This window comes from Aspergillus steynii, assembly GCF_002849105.1.
Source record: "Aspergillus steynii IBT 23096 chromosome Unknown P170scaffold_1, whole genome shotgun sequence".
Lineage (NCBI taxonomy): Eukaryota > Fungi > Ascomycota > Eurotiomycetes > Eurotiales > Aspergillaceae > Aspergillus > Aspergillus steynii.
Window position 1 is genome coordinate 2574604 of NW_020194398.1, and position 9906 is coordinate 2584509.

Sequence of the window (9906 nt, forward strand, 5' to 3'; positions counted from 1 at the left end):
CATGGAAATGTCCGCATTGCCTGATCGATTGGCCGGTTGGACCTTGGTGGCGCCGGGAGATATGCAAGCTTGATGGAGGGTGATGGACAGGCAAGACTGGCAACTGGCAGCCAGGGGCACGAAGGGAACGGTATTGCCGTATTGCCGTATTGATGGTATTATTGGACGGATGCCTGACGATGCAGGCCACCCTCCCGACGGCCAGACTTGGGCCGCCCCACCGCCCGCAGGTGGAGCCCAGTACCGGCTCTACTGTGTAGATTGAATACCTTCTCACCTTACATGCCCGTTTGATGCTCAACCCCCCCAACCTTTTGGCGCTCCTGCGTGCTTTAAGTTGAGCTCTCCCGTCCTCCTCTCCTCTGCTTCTTCTTCTTCTTCTTTTCTTCCATTCATCCCCGTTCCCCTGGTCCCTGTACTCCCCTGGATACCTCCGTCACCCAAGCTTTGTCCTACCTGACAAGACTCGGTACGACCTCAACTATACATTCCTGAGCTCAACCAATTGCCTATCTATTTATCCTCGGTCATCTCGTTCCCGTTTTTCAATCCATCTCCAATCCATCTTCTGTCACTCCAGTTTCAATCTTCCCACATTCACATCATGGCTGCTCCTCGATCATCGTCATTGCGTGCTTTGCGCCTGCTGTCTCAGCAGCACACTGCCACTCCCAGCATCCGCCGAGGGTTACACATCACCGGCGCCAACTCGGCCCAGCCGGCCAATGTCTCGGACAAGAGCACTTTGTATGCTGCTCGCAGTCTCCCCGATCTCAAGAGCGAGTGCCAGAAACGGTCCTTGAGAGCCAACGGCAGCCATCCCGAGGTATGTTGAAGCACATCTATCTACTTCTACTCCTACTCGCGTGGTCGCATCTGCTAACCAGTGACTTCGCTTCATCCAGCTCGTCGAACGTCTTGCCAACCATGACTTCCTTCAGTCGCGGGCCTTCAGCATCGCCATGCGGAGAATTAACGGCAGCTCCACTTCCGAGTAAGTTTCCCATCTACCCGTCGGTGATCATCATCGACCTCCTTCCTTCCCTCGGGGAAACGGCAGAAAGACTGACACCATTCCCCTCCTCATTTTCAGGAAAGCCTCGGGTCGTCAGTTTAACACGTCTCGGGCCCAGAAGGCCGTAAATGACTCATCGACCGTGGACTTTGCCTACCTGCCGTCCCTGTCGGACATCGACCCCCCGGCACCTCGCGCTGATCTGCGCATCCCGGTCCTTCCCGACGCCTACAACCACCACGAGACTGGCACCCAGGCCACTAGCTCGCCGATGAAGCCCCAGGTCTACACGGTTTCCGGGGAGGGGGCCGACGTCTCCGTCAGTCCGATGACGGAGGTCGTGGACAACCACTCGGTGGATATCGACCCGTTCTCCCTGACGGAGGCGGTTGGCAAGTCGCGCTTCGAGGCGCAGCTGCAACAACAGAAGGCGGCGTCCGGTGAGCCCGGCGTCGTCCGCGAACTGTGGACGGGGATGTGGGAGGATATCTTCCGTCCCAGTCAGTCGAGTCATCAAACTAAACAGTGATTCGAGCTGGTCTTGTTGATTTCCATTAGCGATATAGTATTACTTCAATGTCCGGGGTGACTTGGTTTCATAATTTTACTCTACGGAGCTATATGTCCGGGAACATATTTGGCATCTACAATTGATGATTTGAGTTGTTTCAAGGGTTTGAACTGTTAGTCTGTACACACGGTAACCGGTAAACAAAATACCCTCAGTAGTTCCTCGTAGTTTCAACCTAGGCAAAAGCCTCCCGAGATCGAACGACTTCCGGCCTCCGATCCCTTCCGACGCGACCTCCATGTGAAACTGTCTTCCCATGTTGATCGGAGAGGGACTTTTGTTCCTGCAAGATGCATCGATGACTTGCAATGCGATCTCCATCTTTCATCCGCCTCCGATATCGTTCCTGCCTCGTCGGATCCCGTGATTCGGGGCGCAAGGGATGGTTCGTAACGGTGGCGGACCGCAACTCAGGAATTAATTCTCCGAGCTGAAGAGAATATGTAATAATTATGCATGCACCTGGTCATATTGCAGCGGACTTCTATATTTATCATTTACCTCACCTTCGGCCTTGAGGGAGCTACGCCGTATCATCAGGCCCGAGGGAAAGTGGGAAGCGCGGTAGTATTATGTATAGATCCCCACTGTCCCGTGACATCATCACCTTCAAGTCCAGGGCCTCGCACGACTCGGTCTCAGTCTCGGTCGCGACCTCTCGTGCTTGATAAAACCGCATGACCCGACACGGAAGGCGACTCGTCCGAGTAACGACGGAGTGGTCAAGGCTGAGGCGACGGATGCGTTCGTCGAAGCTTAGTTGATCGAATCTCCACACGACCCTAAATCGCCTCTCGGACGAGAGATGTCAACGTGAGGTCATTATGGAGCTGGTATAAAGTATCCCGCGATATCGCCTTCGTTTTATTTCGTTTTGATTGCAATTGATTCTACCCGTGCAATTGGTCTATTCTTCCTCCCATTGAAAAAGGAAAGAATAGAGAGATTGAACATGAGTGACCCTACCAACCCGAGCATCCAGCAGCGAACCACGCCGCAATGGGGTCTCTATCAGCGAGAGAACTTTTGGAGAGTCAACGACGGCCAGACAGTGCCGTTTAACACCGGTACGCCTTCATCCTCTTGTCCCTCAAGCATTGCAACGTGTTGAGATTATATACTTCCAACCACACTTGTCTGACTGACGATGATAGACCCCAAAAAGCTTGAAGAACTGGCCCACGAGAAGCTCAGTCAAGGCGGTTGGTTCTACGCATCCTCGAATGCCGGCATGTCGCAGACGCACCAGGCGAATCGGCAGGCGTTCTACCGGCACCGGCTGGTCCCGCGGCAGCTGGTCGACACCAACCGGCGCGACACGACGACGGAGATCTTCGGCCACCGCGTGTCGGCGCCCATCGGCTTCGCGCCCATCGGCATCAACCAGATCTACCACCCGGCCGCCGAGGCCGCCGTAGCGCGCGTCGCCGGCGAGCTGAACCTGCCCTACTGCCTGTCCACGGCCGGGTCGACGCCCATCGAGACGGTGGGCGCCGCCAACGGCCCCGGCAACCCGCGCTTCTACCAGTTGTACATGCCGCACGACGACGAGCTGACGCTGTCGCTGCTGACGCGCGCCCGGGATGCCGGCTTCGACGCGCTGCTGCTGACCACCGACACCTGGCAATTAGGGTGGCGCCACGACGACGTCGCCCACTCCAATTACGCCTTCTACCGCGGCCGCGGGGCCGACCTGGGCCTGTCGGACCCGGTGTTCCGGCGGCGATGTCAGGACGACGGCATCGATCCGGACCGCGACGTGGTGGCCGCGTCGACCAAGTGGATCGATTCCATCTGGCACGGGCGCGCGTGGTCGTGGGAGAAGATCCCCTGGCTGCAGGAGCAGTGGCGGCGCATCTCGGGCGGGCGACCGTTCGCCATCAAGGGCATCCAGAGCGTGGCGGACGCGCGCAAGTGCGTGGAGTACGGCGTCGACGGCATCGTGGTGAGCAACCACGCGGGCCGACAGGTGGACGGCGCGGTGGCCAGTCTGGACGCCCTGGAGTCCATCGTCGACGCCGTCGGAGATCGCATCTACGTGATGTTCGACTCCGGGGTACGCGGCGCCAGCGACGTGGCCAAGGCCTTGGCGCTGGGGGCGCGGTTCGTCTTCGTGGGGAGGCTGTGGATCTGGGGGCTGAGTATCATGGGCGAGGAGGGCGTGCGCCATGTGATGAAGTCGTTGCTGGCGGATTTCGATATTCTGATGGGGGTGGCCGGGTTCAATTCGGTGCAGGAATTCGATCGGTCCATTCTAGGTAAGTCTTTTTCGGGGGCTCAATGATGGGCGGATGAAACTGATGATATTCAACAGAATCGTATCCGAAGATGTATTCGTTGATTCCGGATAAGGTGCTGTAATGGAGTATATAGACGGGGGGTGGCAAAAGTATATAAGGTTTCCAAGATCTAGAGATGTCTCTGGTGAGAAATGTGTATAAAATGTGATATGAATATGTATATGAATGCGAATGTGAACGATGGATATCAGGGCAAGACCATGTATGAACAGGCTGCGGTCCCACCCGTCCCACCGACAAGTGAATTAAAGATAGAAGAATCGAGGTCCAACCGTCTAGACCATCCCCAGTCCAACCACGCACAACAGCGTGGCCACCAACCAGGAAACCCTGGGCACGATGTTCGCCGCGCCGCCAGACGCGTCCGTCTCGCTGGCCGAGCTTCCGGTCGAGGTGGCGGTCGAGGTAGCCGACGAGTCGTCCGAGTCCGAGTCCGACTTGGAGTTGGAGTTGGAATTGGAATCCGAGTTCGAGTCCGAGTTGTCCTCACCATCGTCACCATCGTCGTCTCCGTTCGAATCCTTATCCCCGGGGTACGCTCGCTTCGCCAACCCAATTCGGTTCTGATCGTAATCAAACACCGTATACACATTCTTCAGGAACACATCCCCCACCAGCCAGACGTCGTCGCCGAACATGGCGTGCCCGATAATCGTCGAGACGCAGCCGGACCCGGACTTCGACCCCACATAGTCTTTGGGCGAGATGGTGTAGTTGACGCCGGAGAAGCTGAACTGGATCTCGGCGGAGGTGTTGCAGGGGATGATGTGGTTTCGCTCGCCCTGAGGGGTGGCACCGGGGATCTTGCCGTTCAGCACCTTGGCGTCGTCGGGCGGGATCAGCATGTAGGAGGTGCCGGTGTCGAGGAAAGCCTTCCTCCCGGAGAAGCTGCAGGCGGCGCCGTCGACGGTGGCGTCGTCGAGCGGAATGCTCCAGTGGTCCTTGGACCCTACGGTGTCGGTGTAGCTGATGTCGCCCGTGAACTTGGAATCGTCGACACCTCCGAAGGTGACGGAGCCGTCCTGGACCTTGGCGGAGCCGCGCGAGAGACTGAAGCCGATGACGTTGGACGACAACAGCTTCTGCTTGGCTACGGCGTCCATAAACGAGTCGTGGCCAAAGACGCCCTTGCTGGCGCGACCCAGGCCCAGGATGCCATCCATGGGGTAGGACTGAAGCTCGTCGGAGGCCTCGGAGGCCAGACCGAAGGTCATGTCAACGGAGATGTTGGCGATGGAGAGAGAGTCGGAACCCAGCAGGCCGCTGACGGTGCCGGTGCCGTAGCCGACCTTCCACTTGTCGCCAGACATCTGCAGGCTGGCGGAGGCGGCCTCGCCAAAGGTGTTGTGCACCTGACAGGTCTTGGAGGAGCAGTCAGAGGCGTACAGCCAGGTGTTGGCGCCGCCGGTGTCCAGCATCATCCAGAGGGATTGGTTCTTGGAGCCGACCTGGACGGCGGAGACATAGGACAGGTCGTTGCCGTCCTGGTTGAAGGGCACGGTGTTGGGCTCGGACGAATTGTCGGAGCGCACGATCTTGTAGCGGTTGTTGCGACGTTCGAGGACGGGGAATCGACGCAGTTCGAAGGTCTTGGAGGTGGCCGGCAGCTTCTCGCCGGCGGACGACTCGACGTCATCTTGGAGACCGTCGGTGAGGGACCAGGGGACGAAGCGGCGTTCGGGCGAGTTGGACGACGAGTCGGCGGAGAGTTCCAGCTCAATTGTATATGGAACGAAGGCGTTGACGCTGGCGGACAGATAGGGGATGGCGGCAAGGAGCCATGGTAGATGCATGGTTGTTTGTCCACGCCAGGAATCTATGAGTTGACGGGGAGCATGGAGCGATCGAATTAGGGGGTATGGAAGGATTAATTAAGAAAAAGAGAGAGAATCTAGTCAGGATAGCAATAGAGATGGACGGAGAATTCTATGAACTACTGGAACGTGCAACTGGGAGGATATAAATAGAATGGAAGAAAATGAAACGAGCTGAATCCAGGAGAAATGAAAAGCAAGCGCTAAGGCAGACAACAAAGAACCAGCAACGGGGGCCTGAGAAGTGTAGAGAAGAAAGAAAGAAAGAGGGAGAGAAGTCATCAGACGATGGGAGCGTAGAAAGAAAAGAGACGAGATGATGGGAGTACCTGCGACCTGCGCCGTCAACGCGGAGACTAGGTGCTACCAAGTACTGGGTACATGCTCCCTACCGGTTCTTGCCCCTCGAACTGCAGATCGGCGGTGATTGGCCAGGCTGTGGGTCTTGGCGGAGTCTAGAGTTCCTCAGGCCTTCGTCTCTCTCGCCTCTTCTCTCTTTTCTCTCCCCTGAATTCTCTCGGTTCTCCTGTTTCCTCGACTCTCTCTACCTTATCACCGGTGGACAGACAGCCATCGTGACTAGTCCCTCTCCTCGAAACATCCCAAGAGTCCTGCCACGTCCGCTGAAATGCTCAACTGCCCCCAACGGCGCCTAGGATGACGGTTACATCGCCCGTTGCCGCCCAGTCTCTTGGGATCGTCATCCACCGCGAAACTGGATCTGTCATCGACACGTCCATGGCCACTTTCCTCACTCCTGACCCACCCGGGCTTTCATCCTTCAGCTTTCCACTTTCAGCCGGAGACACCTGATCTGTCCATGTCGATTGTCGACGGATACATCCCCGAACGTACAGCGGCAATCTTCGCCGCACTGCGCCTCGATCAACTGGCAGCGGACAGCGGACAGGAAGAATGCTCCCTCATGCATCCTGTCGGCCAAGAATTGTCAGCCCCAAAGTTGGAAGTGGATCCCAGATCAAGGTCACGTAGATTGCTCAATATTGAGACTACTGCGCAGGAGCGACCGCAGGGAAGAATCCCATCTTCCGCACGACTCATGCTTGGCATGGAAAGGCAGCCTTTCACGACTCTTATCTCGGATGAAGATACGGATAGTGAACTACTCCGTAGAATTAAGCAAGTCCTTAAGACTGCTAAACGCTTTGGCGTCACCCGAGATGCTCCGGCGACCTCGGGAACGCCGCCCGACCCGCCCGCCGCGTAGACTCTCATCCCCGTCAATCACTGCTCTCGATCTCTCATCATCCCTCCTGCATCCTGCATAACTCCCCGCCTCAGATCGGCATCCAGCATCACCCCGTAATACTACGTGAATCGTCATGCTGGGCCCAACTACCCGGCGCTCCGCCGTCACGCCCGCCAAATGCCTGGCCGCCGCCCGCAATGTCACCGTCCGGAGAACGCCGGGCGCATCCTGGATCGCATCCAAGGACTTTCACTCCAGTCCGGCCAAGGCGGCCTTCCGACCAACGTGGATGCCCATGCGCGTGAAAACCCCCTGGATCGAGGCCCTGACGAAGAGTCGCGAGAATGCCCAGTCCGGCCAGGCCTCGTCCACGCCGCTCGCCAAGCCGGATTTGACGCCCAAGAAAATGTCCGATAGCTTCTACAGCGCGGTAGGGATGCTCCATGCCTTGGATCGGGATGCCGTGAGCTAATCGGTCTCCCGGCTTAGATTCTGCCATTGGCCCAGGACAAATGGCTGCTGGATAGCTACCTCAATGCCTCCGGGCATATCAGGTATGTGCGATAGATCTCCCGCTGCCGAGCGTCGAGACTGATCCAGCTTTTGCAGACTAGGGTCGTTGTTGATGGATCTGGATGCTCTGGCCGGCGTCATCGCCTACAGGCACACCGGCGACTCGGTGACGACCGTGACCGCCGCCGTGGACCGCATCACCATCGAGCATCCTCTGATGGAGATCTGCGATCTCGAACTGAGCGGCCAGGTCACCTATGCGACGGGCCGGTCGAGTATGGAGGTCTCGCTGCAGGTGGCCAAGGTGCCTGCGCAGGGCCAGCAAGCGAAGCCAGAGGACGTGCTCATCACTTGCGCCTTCACGATGGTATCACTTGACCCGGCAACTAAGACGTAAGGACCCTTCCGCCCCTACGCTGTTTGAGGTCTCGGATAACTCTGCTTACACGTCGTTCAGCCCCGTATCCGTTGCTCCGCTTGTGATTGAAAGCGCCGAGGAGCGCCTTCTCTTCAAGCAGGGCGAGGAGAACTACCAGGCCAAGAAATCCCTGCGAACAAAGAGCTTGCTCCAGAAGGCCCCCGGAGACGAGGAGAGCGACCTCATCCACTCCATGTGGACCAAGGAGATGTCATATTTGAGTACGTATCCTAACCCTTAGAATGTTGATCGAGAATAGCATACTGAAGAATAACCCACAGACCCCGAATCCCCCGCCCAAAGGCCCTCCAACATGATCTTCATGAGCGACAGCGTCTTGAAATCCGCCATGATCATGCAGCCGCAGGACCGCAACCGCCACAACTTCATGATCTTCGGCGGCTTCCTGCTCAAACAGACCTTCGAGCTGGCCTTCTGCTGCGCCGCCTCCTTCTCCCACGCCCGTCCCAACTTCATCTCGCTCGACCCCAGCACCTTCGAGAACCCCGTCCCCGTCGGCAGCGTGCTGTACCTGCGCGCCACCATCGCCTACACGGAACCCCTCGAGCGCGACGGCAGCAAGTTCACCAAGGTGCAGGTGCGCGTGGACTCGAAGGTGCGCGACGTCGAGCACGGCACGAAGAAGTCGACCGGTCAGTTCAACTACACTTTCCTGGTGGAGAAGGACATCCAAGTCATGCCCAAGAGCTACGGCGAGTTCATGCTTTGGACGGACGCCCGTCGACGTGCGCAGAACGCCGCAGCGATGACGCACGGATCCAAAGAACCGAGCGCTCTTCGGAGCATCAAGGACAGCGTGACGGAGTAAGCTGGCCGGGAGGTTTAATATCGATCGTTTTCTTCTGTTGTTTCTTTATACCATAAATTCCACCGTACATAGACTTGTTTTACCACCAACAACCACAACGCATACATCTTTCCCTGGTTATACTCTAGTATCTCCAGATCAATAGAAATCCCTTCCAGAGTAGTATGCAGTCACATGACACCATGGGTCCGATCTCCCCACATCATCGATAAACATCGTTATCGTCCATCCTCAACATCCCACTTGACCCCTCCAGTCCAATCCCTCATCAATTCCCATCCCCATCTCTCCGATCTTACCACTCCTCACATGCATCCATAAACTGCCCTATAGAATGTCCCTCCAGAATATCTGGCATCTCCGCCGGGTGGCCGACACCGCCGCCCGGGCCTGCTACATCTGCTACAAACCGTCCAGTAGCGTGCTGATCACCCCGGACAATAAAGATTTCTTCTACGTCTGCCCCGTGCATCTGAAAGATCGCAACTTCTGCTCGGCGATCGTGGACGTGGAGGAGCAGGAGGTGAAGCGCAAGAAGGAGGCGATGGACGCGGAGATCGAGAAGGTCAAGAGGGAATACGAGGAAAAACAGCGGCGGAAGAAGGAGAAGTCAAAAGAGAAAGAGAAGGAGAAGGCCGCTGACAAGGAAGAGGACAAGAAAAAAGATGATCAGAAGTCGGCCTCCGAGGAGAAAGATACCAAGGCTGATGAGAAGGAGAGAGATGATAAGGTATGTTTATAGTTTTGGCCCTTTCCTCCACCTACTTCTCTACCTTCTTTACTCTATTTACTTTCTTTGGTTTATGCAACCCCGACTGGCTAGCTGACTGAACCAAGATCGCATCCATCCAAAAGTCCGAAAGCACGCCCTCGGCCGATGACTCGCCTCGAATCTTCGCCTTGCACAAGTATGTTTCCCAATTTAACCGGGTCATAGCCCTATCTTTTCACGCCCTAACCTGGGCTGATCTGACCTGAATGGTTCCACTAACGTCTCACCGAGTTAAGGAACTTCTACGCCATGCGCCTCGAACGTCTGCGTAATGCCGAAGCCGCCAAGCGCAACCGGCAAAGAATGCAGGACCCGTCTTTTTTCCCGTCTGTTCCGTCTGGGGGGATTTGATGATGACTGCATCTTTTCGTTGACGCTGTGGTTGCCCCGGTGCCCCCCTCTTCTCATCATGGATCTTTGCTTACTTACTTAACTTGACCTGGCTTGGTCTGGATTGGATCATG

General features: G+C 56.7%; 5 protein-coding genes across 5 annotated transcripts; 4 read left to right on the top strand and 1 right to left on the bottom strand.

The window, feature by feature from the left end:
* The first annotated feature begins 365 nt into the window (after positions 1-365).
* Positions 366-1723, top strand: P170DRAFT_432064 (uncharacterized protein). Its single transcript, XM_024848181.1, has 3 exons — positions 366-826; positions 906-994; positions 1094-1723. Exons 1-3 carry the CDS (start codon positions 605-607, stop codon positions 1542-1544), a joined length of 762 nt encoding a protein of 253 aa, XP_024709723.1. The 5' UTR covers positions 366-604; the 3' UTR covers positions 1545-1723.
* Positions 1724-2538: 815 nt separating this feature from the next.
* On the top strand, positions 2539-3947 carry P170DRAFT_346794 (L-lactate dehydrogenase; the record flags this gene model as incomplete). The annotated part of the gene is made up of 3 exons (XM_024843585.1): positions 2539-2653; positions 2741-3844; positions 3901-3947. The coding sequence occupies 3 exons, from the start codon at positions 2539-2541 to the stop codon at positions 3945-3947; spliced, it is 1266 nt and encodes a 421-aa protein (XP_024709724.1).
* Positions 3948-4161: 214 nt separating this feature from the next.
* On the bottom strand, positions 4162-5679 carry P170DRAFT_346138 (pepsin-like aspartic protease; the record flags this gene model as incomplete). Its single annotated transcript, XM_024843550.1, has 1 exon — positions 4162-5679. The coding sequence occupies one exon, from the start codon at positions 5677-5679 to the stop codon at positions 4162-4164; it is 1518 nt and encodes a 505-aa protein (XP_024709725.1).
* Positions 5680-7043: 1364 nt separating this feature from the next.
* On the top strand, positions 7044-8670 carry P170DRAFT_347466 (putative acyl-CoA thioester hydrolase; the record flags this gene model as incomplete). The annotated part of the gene is made up of 5 exons (XM_024843634.1): positions 7044-7340; positions 7400-7464; positions 7520-7816; positions 7881-8062; positions 8123-8670. The coding sequence occupies 5 exons, from the start codon at positions 7044-7046 to the stop codon at positions 8668-8670; spliced, it is 1389 nt and encodes a 462-aa protein (XP_024709726.1).
* A 334-nt stretch (positions 8671-9004) lies between these two features.
* P170DRAFT_469892 (AAA-ATPase Vps4-associated 1 family protein) lies at positions 9005-9793 on the top strand (the record flags this gene model as incomplete). The annotated part of the gene is made up of 3 exons (XM_024852684.1): positions 9005-9400; positions 9508-9578; positions 9679-9793. 3 exons carry the CDS (start codon positions 9005-9007, stop codon positions 9791-9793), a joined length of 582 nt encoding a protein of 193 aa, XP_024709727.1.
* Between the last annotated feature and the right edge of the window lie 113 nt (positions 9794-9906).

What these genes read in the sequence shown, in the direction of transcription:
- P170DRAFT_432064 (XM_024848181.1), top strand. Translation starts at nt 605, where the DNA reads ATGGCTGCTCCTCGATCATCGTCATTGCGTGCTTTGCGCCTGCTGTCT. An exon ending in CCAACGGCAGCCATCCCGAG is followed by an intron (nt 827 to 905) that starts GTATGTTGAAGC and finishes CGCTTCATCCAG; the next exon opens with CTCGTCGAACGTCTTGCCAA. An exon ending in AACGGCAGCTCCACTTCCGA is followed by an intron (nt 995 to 1,093) that starts GTAAGTTTCCCA and finishes CCTCATTTTCAG; the next exon opens with GAAAGCCTCGGGTCGTCAGT.